At 40.7% G+C, this 23,790-nt stretch overlaps 1 protein-coding gene across 5 annotated transcripts in view; it reads right to left on the bottom strand.

The window, feature by feature from the left end:
- Positions 1–22,391, bottom strand: part of FNBP4 (formin binding protein 4) — a 38,653-nt gene extending 16,262 nt beyond the window's left edge. For 2 of the 5 annotated variants that reach the window (XM_076001868.1, XM_076001867.1), the window contains exons 1-12: positions 22,047–22,387; positions 20,986–21,078; positions 15,014–15,150; positions 13,449–13,635; positions 11,980–12,124; positions 11,749–11,869; positions 9,855–10,193; positions 7,775–7,985; positions 3,659–3,783; positions 2,329–2,433; positions 1,169–1,302; positions 4–191 (exon numbers count right to left, since the gene is read on the bottom strand). In XM_076001868.1, coding sequence (XP_075857983.1) covers positions 4–191; positions 1,169–1,302; positions 2,329–2,433; positions 3,659–3,783; positions 7,775–7,985; positions 9,855–10,193; positions 11,749–11,869; positions 11,980–12,124; positions 13,449–13,635; positions 15,014–15,150; positions 20,986–21,078; positions 22,047–22,281 — 2,020 coding nt within the window. In that variant the 5' untranslated portion in view covers positions 22,282–22,387. Of the gene's footprint in view, positions 1–3; positions 851–1,168; positions 1,303–2,328; positions 2,434–3,658; positions 3,784–7,774; positions 7,986–9,854; positions 10,194–11,748; positions 11,870–11,979; positions 12,125–13,448; positions 13,636–15,013; positions 15,151–20,985; positions 21,079–22,046 lie in introns of those variants that run through there. The other 3 variants (XR_012918934.1, XM_012788516.2, XM_076001869.1) reach the window with 3 other exon arrangements.
- Between the last annotated feature and the right edge of the window lie 1,399 nt (positions 22,392–23,790).

Genomic DNA, 23,790 nt, shown 5'->3' with positions numbered 1-23,790 from the left:
CACCTGTAGGATTCTCAGAGGACTCTGTAGAATTTGAATCAGTGCCAGTTTTGTCTTTCAAGGTCTGTTTAGGAAGAGTCTCGTCTCTACTGTCTTGTGCTTGGCTGTCTTCTTCCTCCTCCTCACCATCTGGGAACTCCCACTGAGACTCGCCCGACTGTTCGTTTACATAGAAATATCGTCTATGATCCCTAAATTACAAGAAAGAAAACACATGTTTTAAAACCCATTCTCCTACAAAGACACTTCCATTTGGTCCTGTCCCAGGACAGCAGTCTGCTCTCATAGGGACGAACCTCTTCTTATGGACTGCTATTCACAAAGGCAACAAAGAGCTTTGACAATTGAGGATGGAGAACCAAGGATAATTCAAAGCTATTTGCACTGCCAGCAGCTCTGTGAATACAGCCCTGAGCCCTCTCACTCCAACACGACTTAGAAAACAACTTTCTCTTTTTGTTTTTTTTTGCCAATGCATAACAGGGTTTCACGTTTCATTAATGAAGGGATTCAATCGCCTAGAACACTAATTTCCCTTCCAAAGAAGAGAACAACGAAGTTTGTGAAAGGTGACTCTTCCCCTCTTGGACCGTGGAATTCACATTTCATATTCTTGGTATCAAACACAGTGAAAGCTAAAGAGAGGGAGAGGATCTGGGAGCTGAAAAATAAAAGAGCAAAGATTTCAAATAACGAAAAAAAAAAACCAAGAAAAGCCAAATATATAAAGAAATGTTTTCATCTGACCTGCTGGCAGAGGATAGTAATCTTGTTCTTCATTCACATCTTCAGCCACGAAGTTTTCCTTAACTTCACCGAGGTTAATCAGGAGTAGTTGCTTCCAGAGGTCCTGTAAAGCGCACAGAGCTCTCGCATGCGCTTAACCCCCAAGCCCGCCCTACTCCGTGCAACACTCTGGAGAGTAAAAACCAGCTTTGTCCAATCTTGGGAAAAAATCCGTTACATGGAACACTGTAAACATTGCTTTTTGTTTCTCCAATGTGTGGCTGGCCCAGACTTTACGCTTGCGGGGCTTTGCCTGCCCAGCACTGCTAACTGTAGCTGCTCTCAGTCTCCAGACAGGCTGTCACGTCGTCAGGTGGTGGTGATCACAAATCATGTCTGAGATGTCAAAGGTGAAAGGTGAAAAGGGGAGAAGAGTGCGTACCTGTCCCAGTGGCAGGACCAGCCTTTAGGAGTGGCGTTTATTTCATACTGTTTTAGTTGTTCTGCTGCATCCTGAAGTTTTCGTTTAAGGTAGTTTCCATTAAGAGCCCCTTCCCGCCAGTCTGCAATTCGAGTCTACAATCAACAGACAGAGAAATAAGTTAGACATTATTATGTGAGGACAGAGGTAAAAGGAACATAAATCTTTTACTCTGGAACTAGATCACTGTACTCTGACAGGAGAGTAGACCAAAGAAAAATACACCCATCTCAATTTCATGAAACAACCCTAACTAAGTGCACTGAAGAGTTCTATAAAATGACTGGGGTCCAGTATATTTTTACATTGCCAACTCCCCATTTTCTGTGAAAATGAGCTGCAGTAGTTTTGTCTTCCCCTTTGGATTTTATTCAAAATTTGGTTTTCCCAGTAGTTTTACTTTCTACTTTTTTGGAAAAGATAGTTCACTTAGCTGAAAACTGTTAGTAATCAAAATTAAAGGTTCAAAATATATATATGTATATATATATATATTTTTTTTTTTTGAGACAGGGTCTTGCTCTGTTTCCCAGGTAGAGTGCAGGGGAGTCATCATAAGCTCACTGCAACTAAACTCTGGAGCTCAAGTGATCCTCCAGCATGAACCACCACGCCCAGCCCTAAAGGTTCAGTTCTTACGGAAATCAGTCAATTTCCTGCAGAAGCTCCTTATCTAATAATCCTACCCTGCCATTTTTATAAAGTATGCAGGTTACAAATAGGACTCAGAACTTTTCTTCTTAAACATATATATATGCTTATTAAAGGTGGTATCATCATTATACATAAACTTTCAGTATTTATTTTCAAAATTATATTTTGTTTTGGCTACTATATAATTTTATTTCCTGGATTGATGGCTAAAATACGCATCAAGGTTAAAAATAATTTAGGTTTAAAATGTAAGCAAGACAAATTGTTTTTTTCCTTGAGACAGGATCTCACTGTCACTAAAGCTGGAGTGCAGTGGCACATCATCATAGTTCACCACAGCCTCGAACTCCTGGCCTCAAGTGATCCTCCCACCTCGGCCCCCTCAAAGTGCTAGGAATACAGTCATGAGCCACTGTGCCCACGTTTCATTCAAACACTGATTGTTCCCACCAAAAAATGGCTCTTACCTCAGTCTGTAAGAGCAGCATGTGAAAATTGGAGATGGACTGTCTATTAATGCCTAGAAATTCAAATTTACTCGTCAGGGTATTTGCCAGTTCGCCAATCTGAAACTATAATGTAGAAAAGAAAAAAAAGGAAAAGTAAAAATAAAATCAGCAATATTTTCTGTATTATATAAATTTTTCATTTATTATTATAGATAGAATGAGTCTGCCTATAAACTGCCTTCCTCAAACAGCTATATCTAGTTAGAGGATAAAATTCTTATATAATTCATATAACAAAGTGATAGTAACTAAGTGGTAAGTAATGACAGAAGGTCTATAGGAATCAAATGCATACCTATACTCAATCCATCATAATGCATTCTAACACAACATGGAATTCATCAGTTGACAATAGATCCTAATCTTAAAATGCTGAACTCAGAAAGAGAGTATTATTAGAATTGTGACTGCCAGGGTGGGTGCAAGGGAGAAATGGGAAGATGTTGATCAAAGAGTACAAATTTTCAATTATAAAATGAGTAAGTCTGGGGAATCTAATAAAGTAGATCTTAAATGTTCTCAAAACATACATACACAAAAGGCAACTATGTAAGGTAAGGTGATGAATAGGATAATTAGCTGGTTTGTGGTAATCAGACCACAATGTATACATATAACAAATTATCGTGTACACAGTAAATGTATTCAATTTTTATGAATTATACATCAATAAAGTTGGAAAAAAATATATTCTGAATGATATAAGTCCCATATTGCCAATTGTTACTTACTCATTATTATTTGTTTATACTAGCCACTTGCTGAAGCCTGAAACAAAATATATTCTCCCAGTCCCTTTTATATGGTTGCTAACTAATGAAGAGTTCTCTCTCTCTTTCAAGTCAAAAGAATATGTCACATGGTTTTTTCAGACTGTCCTTAAATAGTTAATACTTACTTAGTCCAACTCTCCCCATGAAATTAGATTAGAAATGCAAATGGAACTAAGTTTGCCTTTGTATAAAAACAAGTATTTCATGGAGGAATTATATCTGTAACTTCTAGCCTCTTTAGCAGTACTCTCAAACTGGAGAAACCTATATTGATAAGCTACTGCTTTCAAATCAAGCTTTAACTTAAAATTAATTAGCATTTATAATTTATTTTTCTTTTCTCAGCATCAAGTCAAGCCTTGTAATTACTTATTTCAGCCTTAAGTATGTTCTTTTCATCTAACCAAGTAAATGATTTAGCCCTGGAAATAGTATAGATTACTTCCACTACTTGCTAAGAGAAAGAAGTTTAATGACTGGCCTTTCTGTCAGGCTGCATTAAGTAAAATACTTACTTTTAAATCCTGTTCTTCTTCTACTTTTGGTGCTATCTGTACTTTTATTTTTTCTGGAGATTCTTCCACTTCCATCTCTTTGTCTGAATTTTCATCTGTTTTTTCTGAATTTTCAGCACCAATTGCTATAAAAGAAAACATGTGAAATTAAATCAAAAGGACAAATAGAAATAGAGCCCCACATGTATTTTCTTCCTCTTGTAGCAGATACATGAAAAAGGTTATCAGAGCTCTCTTCTTTACTTTTCCTTAATCATTAAAAAATGTATCTTAAGGCTGGGCGCCTAAGATCCTAGCATGCCTGTAATCCTAGCACTCTGGGAGGCCGAGGTGGGAGGATTGCTCAAGGTCAGGAGTTCGAAACCAGCCTGAGCAAGAGCAAGACCCCGTCTCTACTATAAATAGAAAAAAATGAATTGGCCAACTAATATATATGGAAAAAATTAGCCGGGCATGGTGGCGCATGCCTGTACTCCCAGCTACTTGAGAGGCTGAGGCAGCAGAATTGCCTGAGCCCAGGAGTTTGAGGTTGCTGTGAGCTAGGCTGACGCCATGGCACTCACTCTAGCCTGGGCAACAAAGCAAGACTCTGTCTCAAAAAAAAAAAAAAAAAATGTATCTTTAAAATTTACTTTTTTCTCCTAGATTATCCTGTATAGTTTCTTCTTTCCCCCCTTCTACTTAACATCTTTTCTTCTTTTCCACAATACTGCTGCTTCGATTACTTACAAAATGTAGATATCAAACCTAGAATATATAAGATTTTCTACTAAGATGGGAGGCTTGGAGGAAAGGCTCTCGAAAGCAGAGCAGCATTAATTTTAAACCATCTAATAACTTCCTTCCAGAACTGGTTAAGACCTACAGACAATCTACACTGGATCCACCTATTATGGCTGGTGTTCATGTCTGTTGGTAGCAGAACCCTCCAAGAGACTAGGTCTACCACAAACTTAAATGAAGCACAAGATATGAACCCCCTTCATAATCTTTATTTCTTAACACCTACATACTCAAAGCAATGCATAAATACAATCTATTTTTTTTTTTTTCTTTTTTTGAGACAAGAGTCTTGCTCTGTTGCCCGGGCTACAGTGCCATGGCGTCATCCTAGCTCACAGCAGGCTTAAGCAATCCTCTGGTCTCAGCCTCCCAAGTACCTGGGCCTACAGGCCCAGCTAATTTTTTCTATTTTTAGTTGTCCATTGAATTTCTATTTTTAGTAGAGACCGGGTCTCACTCTTGCTCAGGCTGGTCTCAAACTCCTGAGCTCCAGACGTCCTTCCACCTAGGCCTCCCAGAATGCTAGGATTACAGGTGTGAGCCACCCTGCCCAGCCAAACATACAATCTAAATGACAGTTATGAGAATATCACACTTAAAAAAAAAACCCAAATTTGAGAACCTTTTCTTAAAGCTGGTTAATCACTGATCTTAAGTAAAATGTGACTTTACATCAATTTGAACAGCTTTATATAGCCTAAACCTTTAAATGCTTATTTATCATATAATCGCCTTGGTTCTCCTTTCACCTGACCATTAATATTCTTTCTATATTTCCAAATTGTCTGAAACAAAATCTATTAATCTCACCTATTACTTTAATAATGCCATTGTACATTAGAAATCTCTTATCTGGTGTCAAGTACAATAATTTAACAATTTTAAGCACCACTAGACCCCTAAGACTGGAATGCTTTGGAGAGCAAGTATGCAGGCTCTATCTAATTAGAATGCACAGACCTCTTGATCTAGCAATATATTTCACTATGAATCTATGCTGCAGTGATACTAGAATGTGCATAAAGATACAAGCACCAGAATCAGCTGGTCTGAAAGTAGTGAGTTACCTCAATTGACTATTTAGTCAGTTACAGATCAAACTTCTTTGTCTACTCTTCCCCCCCACACTGCCTCCTTCTCACTACTATACTTGATTAGTCTTTAAAAAATAAATTAAAAAAAGGATACAAGTACCATGATATTTACTAGAGCATTATTCACTGTGAAACATGTGTATAATTCAGTTTAAAGAATAAAACGAACAAATAACACAGCTTACTGGAGTATTAAAATATCAACAGAACACTCCAAATGCCTCTGAAGCTCCCTATGCTTCTGTCAACACATCCACACCATGCATACCTCTACTCCTATGGTGTCAAGTCACTACATTCCTTTAGCTTCATAATGGACAGATCTTTAAATGCAATATTTTTCAAACTCCTGTAAATGCAATACTTTTATCTATTTTCCAACTTATATACATATAATATTGACATACACATTGTTTTGTGGCTTTTTTCTTCAAACTTTTTGCTTCTAAGATCAATTCGTGTTGATGAATGTAACTATGGCTTATTTGTTTTGTCACTGGTGCTTAGTATTCCACTGTAAGAATACGCCATAATCTATTCCTTCTTTTTTGAATGGACATTTGTGTGGCCTATATGGTTTTCTTGATTGTACAACTGCAGCATTTTTTCTTTTCTTTAGAGATGGGGTCTTACTCTATTGCCCAGGCTGGAGTGTAATGGTGTCATCATAGCTCCTGAAGCCTTGAACTCCTGGGCTCAAGAATCCTCCTGCCTTAGCCTCCTGAGCAGCTGGAACAATAGTTGTGCACCACTGTGCCTTTTTATTTAACTTTTGTAGAAACATGGTCTTGTTTTGTTTCCCAAACTGGTCTTGCACTCCCGGTCTCAAGTGATCCTTCCACCTTGGCCTTCCTCCCAAAGTGTGAGATTCCAGTCATGGACCAGCACACCCAGCCAACATTATTTTTAAAGAGTGAAACAGACACAATTTAAATGTCCATTGAGAGGGGGAAGAGTTTCTTTGTAAAGACAGAGGAAATGGTCTGGCAAGATATATGTATATAAAGGATAGAGAAAATAGACTACAGAGGTAGGGAATGAGAATAAAGAAAAGATGAAGGGACACATAGAACTTTCCTTTATACTCTTTCTATATTGCTAATTGAAAAGAAAAAAAATTCAAACAAGGATGTTTGCCTTTGGTTTACCACCTGTGTCTGTTTGTTGGTTTTAGAGACAGGGACTCGGTATGTTGCCCAGGCTAGCTGGCTTAAGAAATCCTCCTGCCTCAGCCTCCTGTGCCACTGTGCCCAGCTATTTGTTTTTTAATCATGCCCTACATAAGTATTTTCTGCTAGGTATACTCAACTAAGGTTTGGTGTTCAAATCTTACCACTAACTTTCAACCACAGAATTAGGGCCAAATGGAGATTAACATATTAGCTTTATCCAGGGCTAAAACGCAGCAGGTCTCTTCTATCTTACCCTGAATGAAGATAAGTTGGGTCCTGACAATAGGATCAGGATCAAACTATCTTCCCACCCACACGGAGGCTGAGCTCCCCAGAAATAGTCCTTGCCTGCCTTGCTAACCATCTGGAAATAGTGAGCAAAGGACAGCCCATGGGCTTTAGACAGATCAAGGCAATTTCTGTGGCAAGCAATTAAAAAAGGAGGCCAGTGTCAACCTTGTTTTCTGCTTTTGAGGGAGAAGTAATCCCCACTCAGTAATGAATATACCACCCAATAGATGTCAACCTCTCAGACTTTATTTCTCTACTAGAGATGGAAGAGAAAAAGGTAGAGAAGCAGAAGGAAGCTTCTTTCCTAGCACTTCCCCCAAAGGAGCAAAGCATGATCTCCATCTTTTTGTTGAAGAAGAAATCTAAAAAAGGAAAAGAAAATTTCCTTCCCCTCCTCCATATCTTTTTTTTTTTTTGAGACAGAGTCTCACTTTGTTGCCCGGGCTAGAGTGAGTGCCATGGCACCAGCCTAGCTCACAGTAACCTCAAACTCCTGGGCTCAGGCAATCCTGCTGCCTCACCCTCCTGAGTAGCTGGGAACAGGCATGCGCCACCATGCCCGGCTAATTTTTTCTTTATGTATTAGTTGGCCAATTAATTTCTATTTATAGCAGAGACAGGGTCTTGCTCTCGCTCAGGCTGGTTTTGAACTCCTGACCTCCAGCAATCCACCCGCCTCAGCCTCCCAGAGAGCTAGGATTACAGGTGTGAGCCACCGCGTCCGGCCTCCCCTCCATATCTTTCAACTCTAAAGTTTAATATGAAGCATAAATTACCAGTTTCTCCATTTTCTGGAGTATCTCGTCCAGTTTTGCTAGAACTTCGGCTGGTAGATTCTGGACTGGTAGCTCGAACAAACATCTTCCATTTTCCTCTTTTAGACATAAGTCTACGCATTCCATCTTGAGATGCTGGCTGGCTGTTATCAGAACGTGGACTAGACCCTGACACACTACCATCTCCTTCCTCCAAGGCTCGCAACTCTGCCTACAATGAACATAACAATGAAGTTACATTAACTGCTTATTTAAGCATTTGTGACTGGCAAAAATAACAGCCATGACTATGTTCTTAGAACAGGAAGCATTTCTTAATACATTTCTGCTATCAGAACTGAGGATTATGCTCCATATTCTACTGCTACTCAGTATCTGCTATACTTACATAATTACAGTAACAAATATTGATTTGAAAGGGATACATTCCAAAGATCCACAAATATATAAATTTTCCATGTTTACCCAACAGAAAAAGCTTAATTTAACTAGTCCCCCATAGCTTCTTACTATTCAAATGGGAGAAAGCTTCAAGAAGATATTACTATTATATATCTGTGAAGATTTTGCTTCATATAAGGACCTTTTAAGGCAACAAATTAAACTGTTCTAAGGGGAGGAAAAAAAGGCAGAAAATAGGTAAAAACCAACATCCCAATGAGGAAAGTTTCCTGAGGACCTTTTTTTTTTTTGAGACAGAGTCTCACTTTGTTGCCCAGGCTAGAGTGAGTGTCCTGGCGTCAGCCTAGCTCACAGCAACCTCAAACTCCTGGGCTCAAGCGATCCTCCTGCCTCAGCCTCCCGCATAGCTGGGACTACAGGCATGTGCCACCATGCCTGGTTAATTTTTTCTATATGTATTAGTTGGCCAATTAATTTCTTTCTATTTATAGTAGAGACAGGGTCTTGGTCTTGCTCGGGCTGGTTTTGAACTCCTGACCTCGAGCAAACTGCCTGCCTCAGCCTCTCAGAGAGCTAGGATTACAGGCGTGAACCACCGTGCCTGGCATGAGGACCATCTTTTTTTGTAAAAGGATTGCACATGAAATTATAGGTTCCTTTCAATTCTTAACATATGATGCCCATTTAACCATCCAAACAATGCCATGGATCGTCTCTGAAAGTCAGCTTGTACTTTAATTATAGGATTAAAAACTGAATTATCACAATGTTCATTTGTTAAGAAGTTAAATCAGTTTCAATATTCATTGTACCTATCTATCCTTTTTTTATTTTTGAAGACAGAGTCTTGTTCTGTTGCCCAGACTAGAGTGCTAAGGCATCAGCCTAGCTCACAGCAATCTCAAACTGAGTAGCTAGGAGTACAGGTGCACACCACCATGCCTGGCTGTTTTTTTTCTGGCTGGTTTTTTTTTTTTTTTTTTTGGAGACAGAGTCTCACTTTGTTGCCCAGGCTAGAGTTGAGTGCCGTGGCGTCAGCCTGGCTCACAGCAACCTCAATCTCCGGGGCTCAGCAATCCTACTGCCTCAGCCTCCCAAGTAGCTGGGACTACAGGCATGCGCCACCATGCCCGGCTAATTTTTTGTATATATATTTTTTAGTTGGTAAATTAATTTATTTCTATTTTTGGTAGAGATGGGGTCTCGCTCAGGCTGGTTTCGAACTCCTGACCTTGAGCAATCCGCCCGCCTCGGCCTCCCAAAGTGCTAGGATTACAGGCGTGAGCCACCACGCCCAGCCTCTGGCTGGGTTTTTTTATATTTTTAGTAGAGATAGGGTCACACTCTTGCTCAGGCTGGTCTCAGAATTCCTGAGCTCAAGCAACCCTCCTGCTTTGGCCTCCCAGAATGCCAGGATTATAGGCGTGAGCCACCGCTCTCAGCCTGTAACTATCCTTAAATCAGAATAATGTCAAGTCTTTATTGGTTGTCATCTACCAAAATTATCATCAGGGACAAAAATACTACAACTATACAGTTCAAGTTTTTACTGCATAAGCTTAAACACAGATAAATGAAATAACAAAATCTCAAAAATAGGTATGTCAAGCACAATGATCCCTGTGTACAATAGTACTGAGGAGGAAAACATACTTCAACTAAACCTTTAAAATCTTACTTTTTTCCTTTCCAAAACTAGTTCCAGCTCAAGGGTATCTTGTTCCTCTTCCTCCTCACTTTCTCCAGATTGGACAACACTGCAAAGATCCTCCTGAGAAGGGTCTTCTATATTGTCCAACATAACTTCCTGTGGCTTTACTATCGTTGCTGCTTCTTCTACTGTTGTACTTGTTTCTTTCACTTCTGAAACTGGCTCTTCTTTACAAATTACTTTTCTTCTCCATCTCTCTTCTTCCTCTTTTATTCCCTCAGGCAATAAAGGAGCAAGTAGTGATGCTGCCACCCCTTTCTTCTCCTCCTCATTATTTGAGAGAGCCTGAATTCCTTCATTTACTTCCTATAAAGGATAAAATAATTTAGTCTCACTTAATTCTTCAAGGAATCTTACCTGCATACACATTCAAGTGTTCATGTTAACTGTTTTCAGTCACTGGGCATTTTTTAAAACCACCTCCTAAAACATTGGTATACATTTGTACCATTACATGTATATAATAGAACACTGTTACTTTAGAAAGGCAGTGCTTGAACTAGAGCCTAGCTCAGGGTGAGTCTTAAATATATCCTCCCCATTATTCTCAGGATGTCAAAAGATAGACTAATAATAATCAGAGGCAGATTTGAATAAGATCAGTAACTGATTAGCTCAACACATGACTAGATAAACCTTCACCTTCTGCTGTATGATGAGGAAATCCCACAGGTATGCTTGAAGGTGATTTAGAGGAAAGTGAAATATTCCTAAAATGAAATATGTGACTACATTTAAAATATTGGGATAATACGTGTCCTACCTCCCTCCTAGAGTTGTAAAGACTTACTTTTTTTTTTTTTATTTTTTTTTTTTATTTTTTGAGACAGAGTCTCGCTTTGTTGCCCAGGCTAGAGTGAGTGCCATGACGTCAGCCTAGCTCACAGCAACCTCAAACTCCTGGGCTCAAGCGATCCTCCTGCCTCAGCCTCCCGAGTAGCTGGGACTACAGGCACGAGCTACCATGCCTGTCAAATTATATATATATATATTAGTTGGGCAATTAATTTCTTTCTATTTTTATAGTAGAGATGGGGTCTCGCTCAGGCTGGTTTTGAACTCCTGACCTTGAGAAATCCGCCCGCCTCGGCCTCCCAGAGTGCTAGGATTACAAGCGTGAGCCACCACGCCCGGCCAAGACTTAATTATTTTAAAAATACTTTTTGATACCAAAAAAGTCATCATTTTAAAACTGAAGATAAACTGCAATTCAACACATACTCTCCAAAGAATACAACTTGCTTTTCTTACTAATGTAGCCATAGAAATGTTTGTATTTCACTAGTACAGGCTGAGTATCCCTACTATTAAGATCGAAGATGCTCTTTTGAACACTATCATGATGCTCAAATGAAATGCTCATTGCAACATTTCAGAATTCAGACTGTCAGATAGGGAATATTCTACCAGCCAGTATAATGCAAATATTTCAGAATCCCAAAAAATCTGAAAGCGGAAACATTTCTGGTCCCAAGAATTTCAGATAAGGGATGCTTAACCTGTAGCAGTTTTTAATTTTAAGGTAGTTGTTCTTTTTATTTGAAAAAACTCTTATGTGGAATCCCAAAATAGAATGATTCTGTCTGAAGTGGAGATGGGGACCTGGAGCCCTGCCTGGTTGGCTGCTCCCAAGTCCTTCACAATGACCCAAAGGAACCTCTATGGCACCCTAATGCTCTGAAAAACCACTGAACTGGATAACTGCTATAAATGGTGCATAATACAAAAAAAATAGATTAAAAGAAACAGAATTTAACATGTTTTGCCATCTATGTTATAAGGCTTCTATACCTGTGCTCAGAGTACCATTCAAGTTCATTAGATTTAAAAATAAACAAATGATATAAATTGCAACACTAACCTTTTTAACTTCTCGTTTGGCTATGACTGGTCCACTTTTACTATTGGAAACAGAAATAGTTTTCTCCTTATTATATAAGTCTGTATTTACCACAAAACTAGTGTCAGCACCTGTTACAGAACTAAAAAAATAAATATACTTAGTGAAAGAAATATAAGACAAATACTATGAGCAAAAGGCAAGACTATGCTTTCCTTCTAGGTAATTTATTTTTCTCAAGTTCATTCTTACCTGGTTTGGTAATGTAATCCCTGTACCTGGGTGGCAAGATATTGGGGTAACTCCCAAGTCACTTCATTTGTTTGTGTGTTCCAATAATAATAACAGCCAGTGTTCTCATCCCAGACTTCCTGCCAATCTCCCATCTCAATTCCGACTAGAAGAAAATACAACAATTATTTTTTTGGATACAGGGCCTCACTGTGTCTCATGGGCTAGAGTGCAGTGGTGTCATCAGAACTCACTACAACCTCAAACTCCTGGACTCAAATGATCCTCTTGCCTCAGCTTCCCTAGTTGGAACTATAGACATACGAAACAGTGCCCAACTAATTTTCTTATTTTTATTTCTGTAGAGACAAGGTCACTCTATATTGCCCAGGCTGGTCTTGAACTCCTGGCCTCAAAAGATCCTCCCACCTTGGCCTCCCAAAGTGCTGGGATTACAGGCATGAGCCATCGCACCCAGCCAAAACAAGTTTCAAGAAGCACAAATTCCTCCAAAGTTCTGGCTTCCATCCCAACTCAGCTCAAAAAGCCACAAAAGTCTAACACAGGGTTTCTCAAAACATTTTGGGCTGATTGGTGCTCTGCCTCCTATATTGTGACAATCAAAAATATCTACAGATATTGTCAAATATCTCATGAGTGCAACCCCTCACCCCTTGTTGAGAACCACTGGTCTAACACTAAGAATTATTTTCTCGATAAATTTTCAGAGCCACCTTTGCACACATGGTTTAAAAAAAAAGTTTGCTATAGGCACTGTTACATTGTCTTAAAAAAAAAAAAAAAAAAAGTTTGCTAGTCCAAAAATGTATTTTAAACCCCAAAATGCTTTTGAAAATAACGGCCTTTATCATTCACTTAGCATAATCTGCTACTAAAGGGTGAGCAATTATTTTTCAAAAGATAAAAAATTATATCCTGCAAGTTTTCAGAGACTACTATCCTACACACCATCTTCCAAATACATTTGAAAGGGCAGAATCTTAACGTCTGGAGCTAAAGCATCTGGGCTTTCATCTCTATGAATGTCAATGACTGGAATATCTTTAAGGATTACACTTTAGATTTCTTTAAAAATTAAAGGATCAGGCCTTTGATGGCGGCTCATGCCTGTAATCCAGGCCTTTAATGGTGGCTCATGCCTGTAATCCTAGCACTCTGGGAGGCCGAGGTGGGCGGATTGCTCAAAGTCAGGAATTCGAAACCAGCCTGAGCAAGAGTGAGACCCCATCTCTACTATAAATAGAAAGAAATTATTTGGTCAACTAACATATATAGAAAAAATTAGCTGGGTATGGTGGCGCATGCCTGTAGTCCCAGCTACTCGGGAGGCTGAGGCAGCAGGATTGCTTGAGCCCAGGAGTTTGAGGTTGCTGTGAGCTAGGCAGACACCATGGCACTCACTCTAGCCTGGGCAACAAAGCAAGACTCTGTCTCAAAAAAAAAAAAAAAAATTAAAGGATCAAGTTTACCTCCTGCTAGTGAACACTGGGTATCATACTGCCACCCTGATGTCTGGTTTGAGTCTGTTCCATTTGAAGCAGTGGAAGAAAGGGCAGATGATGCTGCTTCCTTTGGCTCTGGTCGAGGTGGAGTTGGAGGTGGAGCAGAAGCCCCTACAGGAGCTGAAGGTTGAGGAGCTGTTATGGCATCTATCTCCTTCAGAATTGAAAGAGTAACAAATGCATTAATTACATCAAAATGAGAAATTTGAGGAAATGGCAATCACTTAAAATTCTAAATACTCATTCTCAACTTCTCAACTCAAAACCCCTTGGCGCCTATAATCTTAGCACTCTGGGAGGCCGAGGCAGGCGGATAGCTCAAGGTCAGGAGTTTGAAACCACCCTGAGCTAGAGTGAGACCCCGTCTCTACTATAAATAGAAATAAATTAATTGGCCAATTAATATATATAGAAAAAATTAGCCGGGCATGGTGGTGCATGCCTATAGTCCCAGCTACTGGGGAGGCTGAGGCAGGAAGATTGCTTGAGCCCAGGAGTTTGAGGTTGCTGTGAGCTAGGCTGACACCACTGCACTCACTCTAGCCTGGGCAACAAAGCAAGACTGTCTCAAAAAAAAAAACAAAACAAAAACAAAAACCCCCTGGCCAGGCGCCATTGCTCATGCCTGTAATCCTAGCACTCTGGGAGGCCAAGGTGGGAGGATCTCTTGAGCTTTGGAATTCAAGACCAGCCCAAGCATGAGCAAGACCCCATTCTCCACTAAAAACTGAAAATTCTGCCAGGTGTGGCCGCACATGCCTATCCTCCCAGCTACTTGGGAGGCTGAGGCAGGAGGTTTGCTTGAGCCCACTAGTTTGAGGTTGAAATGAATTAAGCAGATGCCACGGCACTCTAGCCTGAGCAACAGAGCAAGACTCTGTCTTTACAAAAAAAAAAACTTATCTTCCAATTACACATGTTCCCCAGTCCCCTGCAATTCTTCTTTCTTCTCCTTACAAGTTTCACAAAAAGAGAGATACAGTGGAAACAACCCAAGTGCCTGTCAATTGATGAGTGGATTATTAAAATTTGGTATATGTATACAATGGAATATTACTCAAATATAAGAAATGATGGTGATCTAGCACCTTTTATATTTTCCTAGATAGAGCTTGAGCCCATTATCTGAAGTGAGGTATCACAAGATCAGAAGAATAGGCTCCATATGTAATTGCCATCAAATAGGCACTAACTAAACACTATGGGCCTCACATGGTAGTAATATTCTCCAAGGATTTGGGGGGGGGGATAAACTCACAACTAATGGATGTGGTGAGCATTGGTAGAGGGGAAGGGCATGTCTCTAATCCTCACTTGGGTGAGGCAAAGACATAAAATGTAACCAAAATGTTTGTACCCTCACAATATCCTGAAATAAATAAAAAATTAATTAATTAAAAAAAATAGAGGAGAGATATAGAAGAAAGGAGGTAGGGGAAGAGAACTGAGACCAACAAATATGCTGACCCACTTGAGATCCAGGTCCCGAAGTGGCTTCAATAACTGAAAACCCAAACAAAAGCATCACTGACCGCTAGGAAGTTGGCCAATGTACTATCAATATCAGTTGACTGGTTTCCATTTGCCTCTTTGGATTGTGCTGGTTTTTCAGAAACATCACTTTCATCATCATCACTGTCAGCATAAGCACCAAGTAAGCACAGACCGCCTGGAAATAAAAAGGGAAACAATATTAGTAATAATGCTCGTATGTCCTAGAAAGTTATCTAAAAGAAAGTATAATGTGGTTCTTTAGCCAAAGAGTTTACATACAGTGTACTTAAGATTAAAACATACTCTAGCTTGGCAACAGAGTGAGGCTCTGCCTCAAAAAAAAAAGATTAGAATATAACATTAAAATAAATAATCACTGAACTACCACAGAGATATAAATTACATTATATACTTAAAATTAATTAAGATCGATCTGGCCAGGCATGGCATCTCGCATCTATAACCCTAGCTACTCAAATGGCTGAGGCAAGAGGATGGGGCTTGAGCCCAGGAGTTACCAGCCTAGACAACACAGCCCCTATCTCGGGAATAAATAAATAAAATGAATGTACACAGCTACTTGACATCTTCCCCAAAATACATGCTCAACTACTCAACCTTTCAAGACAGCACGTAGTATATGACGATTTTAGAATTTGGTGATTGAAGTGTTAACCTCAAAACACTAAGCCAGGTCAGGCACAGTAGCTCACACCTGTAATCCTAGCACTCTGGGAGGCCGATACGGAAGGGATACTTGAGGTCAGGGGTTCGAGAAAAGCCTGAGCAAGAGTGAGACCCCATCTCTATTTAAAAAAAAAGAAATAAATTAGCCAGGCAACTAAAAAAAAAATTAGCTGGGCATGGTGGCACATGCCTGTAGTCCCAGCTACTAGGGAGGCTGAGGCAGGAGGATCACATGAGCCCAAGAGTATGAGGTTACTGTGAGCGAGGCTGATGCCATGGCAATCTAGCCCAGGCAACATAGCAAAACCGTCTTAAAAAAAAAAACAAACACTAAGCCTATTATGGTATACTAGTTGAAACAGATTTTCAAAGTTAAAAACGAAGCTCTTAATGATTATTCCTCAAACAGGAAGTGACATGAATTAAAATGGTAGTCAAAATGGCTAGAAAAATTATGTCTTCCTCAAACTCAAGTGGTAAGGCCACAGGTATGGCCTCTGTAATACTGCTATGCCATTTCCTTTTGGATCACCTGTGGCTACTCTAATGTTACAATTATGTGAACATATATACCCCTCTATATAATATTACTATAAGTACACAGGAAGTGCTAGACTTTCTCAACTGTTAATTAGACTAAATTTCAGTGCCTGGCACATTCTATATTCTCAATAAAAATTTCATATATGAATACATATCAAGAAGAAGACTCTAGTTTTCTGTATCATACATTCCATCCATGAACTCATGGATTCACCTAAAAGTAAACGTAAGTTGTTCCATTCACTGGATGTGGTGACGTGCCTGTAATCATAGCTACCTAGAAGGACAAGGCAAAAAATATTTTTTTAAACAAAAATTTAAATTAAAAATAGAAAAAGAAAAAAAAAATACAGAATTCTAACTTGGTCAAAAAAAAAAAAGAAAAGAAAAAGTTTATATTCAATGTTTTAGACATTAATTCTTTTCTCTCCTTTTTTTTTTTTGGTATATAGGTAAGTTCTTACACTACATATCAATTTCCAAAAAGAAATTTTTTAAGACAGTCTTGCTCTGTGTCCCCTCGCCTGGTCTTCCTAGCGTGCAGTGGTATCATTGTGGCTCACTGCAACCTCAAACTTCTGGGCTTAAGCAATCTTTCTGCCTCAGCCCCCCCAAGTAACTAGGAGAACTACAGGGGCATGCCACTGCCTGGCTGATTTTTCTATTTTTAGTAGAAATGGGGTCTTGCTCAGGCTAGTCTTGAACTCCTGAGTTCAAGCAGTCCTCTGGCCTTGGCCACTGGGAGTGCTAGGATCACAGGTGTGAGCCACTGAACTCAGCCTATTGGCCTTAATTCTATATTCTTTGGTAAAAGGCTCCAACTAGATGAGCTGCATGGAATTTATTACAAAATTTTGTAGGTTCATAATAGGTTTAGTCAAGGCTCTGTCTATTCCCATTTCCTTAACCTTAGAGCCAGTCAGTACATACAACAAATCTCTTCAAGCTCCTAATAACATAATGACTATTAAATTAGCAAAGTAAATGAATATTAAACCCAGTAGTTGTGGGAAACTGGCACAATGAATATTATTAGAAACATTATAAATTGATTCAATATTTCTTAAGTGCAACCTGGTAACAGGTACCAAGGCCAACAAACTCAAGTTTCTTTTACCTAGATGATTATCTATCTTTGCAACTACAATCCTAGGAAATAACTAAGAAAAAATTTTCACAAAGCTTCTAGCAGCTTGTTTTAAACAAGTGAAAGCTGTAAACAACTCAAATGCTCTCAAATAGGCTGCTAGGCAAAGCAAATTATAGCACAGTACCTGATGCAATACCACTGTGATTAACCAGACCATTATAGGATTACATGAAATAATTCTAAAGGGATTAAAGGTAATGCTGAAGGAATAGAAGCCATAAAATGCATATATATTCCAAATAAATCTCTGAAAATGTAGTGCATATACTCATAAGGAACAGCATAAATTCAGAATAACAATGAAAATAAATGTTCACATTATTATGTAAAATTGCTTAATCTTAGAAAAATAAAACAAAAGCTGGTCAGAGTGGTGGCTCACATGGATAGTTCTAGCTACTAGGGAAGCTAAATCAGTTGGATCGCTTGAGCCTAGGAATTCAAGACCAGCCTGGGCAACATGGCAAGACCCTTTAAACAAACAAACAAAACAAAAGTCTTACACCCTAGACGACTATGAAGATTTATTGTTATTTTAAACCTGAGGAAGCTGGGATATTCTTTTTTTTTTTTTTAACCAACTTCCTGAAAAGTAAGCAGGGCCCTACTTCAAAGCCTTAACAATCTTTTTCTGAGATGAGTGCTGACCCCTCAAACCTCAATGTGTTTACCTTTGAAGGATAGTACCATACAATCTGCAAATCAACAAACTACATCCAGCAGTAAATTACTTCTTAGGTATATACCTACTATAATTTGAATGTGTCCCCTCAAAGGCATTGTTTTGGAAACTTAATCCCCAATGCAAGAGTGTCGGAAGGTGGAGTCTAATGGAAGGTGTTTAGATCATGAGGGGACATTCAAACCATAGCAGTAATCAAAAAAATTTCTCCTAGGAACATTTAAGTTCTATACATCATACATGAGTCTTTGAAGACTCAAATAACGTATATAATTTGCAAATACAAAATGGCATTACCTATTCTGAAATTTCTCTCACAATCAAATCTTAGCTTTTATATAACCCACACTGGTATTTTTTTTAAGTGGCAAATGGTGGGGAGAGAGAAATAATCATCTATCATTCTAGGTATCAACTAGCACAAAAGTATTCCAAACTGAAAAGAAAAAAAAAATTACTACAAATTATAGAGTATTTAACATGAAAACGTATTTTAGGCTGGGCACAGTGGGTCACGCCTGTGATCCTAGCACTCTGGGAGGCCGGTGGATTGCTCAAGGTCAGGAGTTGGAGACCAGCCTGAGCAAGACCAAGAGCCCATCTCTACCAAAAAAAAAAAAATAGAAAAAATTAGCCAGGCATGGTGGTACATGCCTGTAGTCCCAGCTATTTGGGAGGCTGAGGCAGAAGGATTGCTTGAGCCCAGGAGTTTGAGGTTGCTGTGAGCTAGGCTGATGCCACAGCACTCTAGCCAGAGCAACAGAGTGAGACTCTGTCTCAAAAAACAAAACAAAAAAAATGTGTTTTAATCTTCAAGATACATAAAAAGTAAATTAACATCCTTGATACTATGTCAGAGTTTTATATACATTATTTAATTTAACCCTCAAAATAAATCAGGGCTGTAAAATAAATGAAATTCAGCCCAATTAATAGTTGTTCTAGGGTATTAGAGTGAATGCTACAGTGAGGATATGAACCCAGGTTTGTCTACAAAACCACATTTATCAATACAGTATTCTTTTGTGCTTAAAAACATTTAAATTTTACTTTATTTTTTGAGACAGTGTCTTGCTCTGTTGCCCAGGCTAGAGTGCCATGGAATCAGCCTAGCTCACAGCAACCTCAAACTCCTGGCTCAAGCAATTCTCCTGCCCTAAGCCTAAGCAGCCGGTACTACAGGCATGCACCACCATGCCCGGCTCATTTTTTCTACATTTTTTTAGTTGTCCAGCTAATTTCTTTCTATTTTTAGTAGGAAAGGGGTCTCACTCTTGCTAAGTTGGTCTCGAACTCCTGCGCTCAAATGATCCACTGGCCTCAGCCTCCCAGAGTACTAGGATTACAGGCATGAGCCACCACACTCGGCCTAAAAATATTTAACAAGAACAATTTTCGGGTCAACAAACATTTGTCAGGTACCAATTAAGGTAGTATTAGAAAACAAACAGAATATGCAAGGTGTGGTGGCTCATGCCTGTAATCTCAGCAACATGGCTAGCTGATGGAAGAGTCACTTTTTTCTTTTTCCCCTATTTTTTCCCTTTTAACAATGCAAAATGATAGGAAGAATCACTTGAGGCCTAGGAGTTGGAGACCAGCATGGGAAACACAGCAACCAGTCTCTACAAAAAATTAAAAAAGGCCGGGCGCGGTGGCTCACGCCTGTAATCCTAGCTCTCTGGGAGGCCGAGGCGGGCGGATTGCTCGAGGTCAGGAGTTCGAAACCAGCCTGAGCAAGAGTGAGACCCCGTCTCTACTATAAATAGAAAGAAATTAATTGGCCAACTAATATATATATACAAAAAAAAAAAAAAAATTAGCCGGGCATGGTGGCGCATGCCTGTAGTCCCAGCTACTTGGGAGGCTGAGGTAGGAGGATTGCTTGAGCCCAGGAGTTTGAGGTTGCTGTGAGCTAGACTGACGCTACGGCACTCACTCTAGCCTGGGCAATAAAGTGAGACTCTGTCTCAAAAAAAAAAAAAAAAAAATTAAAAAATTAGCCAGGCATGGTGGCATGTGCCTGTAGTCCTAGCTACTCAGGAAGCTGAGGTGGGCCTGGTGCAGTGGCTCACGCCCGTAATCCTAGCACTCTGGGAGGCCAAGGCGGGCAGATTGCTTGAGGTCAGGAGTTCCAAACCAGCCTGAGCAAGAGTGAGACCCCCATTTCTACTATAAATAGAAAGAAATTAATTGGCCAACTAATATATATATAGAAAAAAATTAGCCAGGCATGGTAGCACATGCTTGTAGTCCCAGCTACTTGGGAGGCTGAGGCAGGAGGATCGCTTGAGCCTAGGAGTTTGAGGTTACTGTGAGCTAGGCTGACGCCATGGCACTCACTCTAGCCTGGTCAACAAAGTGAGACTCTGTCTCAAAAAAAAAAAAAAAAAAAGGAAGCTGAGGTGGCAGGATCACTTGAGCCCAGGAGTTCCAGACTGCAGTATGCTATAACTGCAACACTGTACCCCAACCTGGACAACAGAGCAAGACCCCATCTCTAAAAAAGACAGAAAGAAAAGAAAGTGAAGAAACGGAAGAAAGAGGGAAGAAGAAAAAAAATGCACAGAATGAAAAGCCATGGTTGGTGTCCCTAAGGAACACCAAGCTGGGGGGAGGGGCATAAAACTAGAAACAAAATTGCATTAGAAGAAAAAGTAGTACAAGGTATTTTAGCTACAGAAAAAGCAACAAATATTGCATTGGTTAAAGTGTATGTATCAATCAGTTCTCAAGAACAGAAAGATTTTAAATTCCATTTTATGGAAGAAATATAAATTAGCAACACCAAAGCATTCAGTAGAGCATTCTATATACAAAACCAACTTTAAATTGATGAAAATATTCTAGAAAAGATGTAAAAAACAACATTTCACTCCAGTACTTTCTATTATTAGAAGATAAAAAAAATTGGAAAAAAAAAAAAAAACAACAACAACAACCCATACCTGTTGCTTTAACAGCCGTAGGTCTGGTGGTCATGACTGGTTTTGGAGGGTTCTGAACAACTCTTGGGGCCTCCACCACCACTTCCTGTTCATCTGGATTAAAAAAAAAGAAAACTGCAGTCAGACTCCAGACCAGAGAAAACACTAGAGCTGACAAGTAAATCTTGCATTTGACTTTCCAGATCTATATTTCCACAATTTAAAAACAGGGCGTCTCATTGACCCAAATAACTAGCAGATGATAAACAAGCAGAGCTAGAATCTTCCACTTGCCTGGTGACTTTAACATAAAAGGAAGAATCTGACATTGTATATAAAAATTACATCTGCAATACTTCAAAATTAACACACAACAAATCTTGTCCAGGCTGTGACAGGACCCCTACCACAAGCACCGCTATAGCGTATTTTTTGCGATTAGTTTAACCCCTGAAATGGTGGCTGCTTCTCCAGCGCCTGGCTGCGTAGCAGCGTGCCAGTTACTCTTAACCCAAGCGGCGTTCCAGCGAGAACCCCACAAGCGCTTGGGAACCCACAAGCTCCACTTCTGCAAGAGTGTGGGGGATACCTGTTAGTTGGGAGATACTTACACTCTGACTGGCATAATAAAAAGGAGCTTTTCTTTTCGGTTTCAACAAAAACGAAAGGAAGCTGGTGACGTGTAGAGAAGGCCTGGTTCCACGGTCACAAGCCTCGCACGCGTAAACTCCTACACTCACACCTACCCTATGCGTTAATCTCGTGGCGTTTAGGAGATTCGGGGTGCCCGGCCCCGGTCGCATTTCAAACGTTCCCGGGGCAACCCCGCACCAGAGATGGCGCCTCGGGGTGGGCCCGGCCGAGTGCGCACAGCACGGCCGGCCCCTTCCGCCTCCCGGGGCCCACGCCGCCCGCCCCACAGGCCCAGAACAAGCAGGCCGCGAAAGCGGACCCCCCCCCGCCCCCGCCCGGGTTTCTCTCCGTCGCAGGGTGAGGTCGAGGGCCCGGAGAAGCCTAGGCCGCAAGCCCCGAGCTCGAGTTTAGGGCGCCCCAACTAGGCGGGGCCCATCGCGCACACTTGCCTTCCGAAGCAGAGTCGTCCGGGGCCGCGGTGGCAGTCACCGCAGTCGTGGTCGTCGTCGCCCCCGCCGCCGCCGTCGCCGCGGGGGATGGTTGGCTGGGGGCAGCTGCTGTCGAGTCCGGCTCGGTGTCGGGTTCCGGCTCCAAGTCCCGGCCCGGCGTGCTGCTTCGGGGACCGGGCGGAGAGAGCTGCAGAATGGGCCTGCGGCCGGGTACCGCCCGGGACTTCTTCCCCATCGCGAGCCCGAGCGCGAGCAGCGAACGTCGGGCAGCCGAGAGGGGCGGGCACTCGGCGTGGCGATGCGTAATCAATATTCATGCACCACGGCACCGCCTCCCGCCGGAGTCCGCTTTTAACCGGCGGGGCGCGCGCCTGCGCTGGCGCCTTGGGCCCTTTGGCGCTTCTGGCTCCTCCTCCCCTGGGAGGAAGGGCCGGTTTACCCACGGCGCCAGGCCATTGGCTGGTTTGACCCAGAGACGGCGCCGGTAGCCAATGGAATAGGAAAAAGGGTGCGAGTGAAGCCAATAGAGCCGAAGGGCCTGGGTTTAGAATGCCTTCTCCACTTACAGAGGGTTCCACCCATGCGTCTTTTGCTGTCTTTTCTTTATCCTGTTGTCCTCCATCTTGTGGCTATTCTCAGTGAAGTGTTCGATGTTGTTTGTCCTTTAGGAAGCTATGCTGTTTTCTGGGTCTTTCCGCAAGTTTCGCCCTGATTATTGTGGCTTACCTTGGGCATAACATTGAACATTAAATAGGATAGTGGGTCTTTTACGCTTTTGTAATTTCTTAGAGCACAAAGATAATGTCTCATATTTTGCTTATTAGCTGGGAAAAATCACTAGAGAATCTACTGCCTACAAGGAAAAAGCCTAAATTGTTGGAATGGGATACAGGAACCTTACTGATCTGGTCCCACTGGTACCCTAAACCTGCTTTGATTAATCTTGGGGGGGGGGGGGATCTTTTAAACCTCCCCCACTGTTCCCCCGCCCCGCCCCGCCACTGTCTCCCTCCTCTGCCTCTGGAGCCAGCCACTTGGAGCATCACTTCTCTGACCCTCGATCCTTTGCACTGCGTGGAATAATTACTGCACCTCATAATGAAATTCTTTTAATTCCTCAGGCGCAGTGCTGTGCATACTCGCCCGGAGGAGCCCAGCCCTTCCCTAGCACTTGACATGCTACTGCCCCACTAAATTGAGCTTAAATGAATACCAAGCGGTGTTTATTTTTATATCCATAGATTGAGTTGCTACTAAAAAAATCTAACATTTATTGAGCGCTTCCTATGTGTGAGTATAGTACTTTACATGTAAAATAGCACTTGATTCTCACAACAAGCTTATAGGGTAGATATCATTATCCTCAGTTAACAGATGCACCCTCAAGTTGGTTGCTGAATGCAAAAGCCAAGAGAGTAGTTACTTATCTGTTTTGTTCCCTGTATATGAAATGCATTTTCTGGAACAGAGGAAATACTCAGCAAATGCTTTTGAATAAATATATATAAACTTGAAATAGTAAGACTTCATTCCTTTTTCTTACCTATGGGAAGAATATCAGGTTTAGGATGTTGTGAGATTATAGATTCTCCAGATTTCTGAAAATTTAAGATCTCGAAGCAGGGAAGAATTTGTTGTTTAAAACTGTCAACAATTTTCTGATTTATTTCTTGGGAGGAGAGGCAGTAAAATACATTAGTTGTGTATTGGAATTCTGAAGCCAAACATCTAGGTTCAAAACTTG

This window comes from Microcebus murinus, chromosome 4 (genome assembly GCF_040939455.1).
Source record: "Microcebus murinus isolate Inina chromosome 4, M.murinus_Inina_mat1.0, whole genome shotgun sequence".
Classification (NCBI taxonomy): Eukaryota; Metazoa; Chordata; class Mammalia; order Primates; family Cheirogaleidae; genus Microcebus; species Microcebus murinus.
Note: the sequence above shows the minus strand (reverse complement) of the source record. Positions and strands in the feature narration are given on the sequence as shown.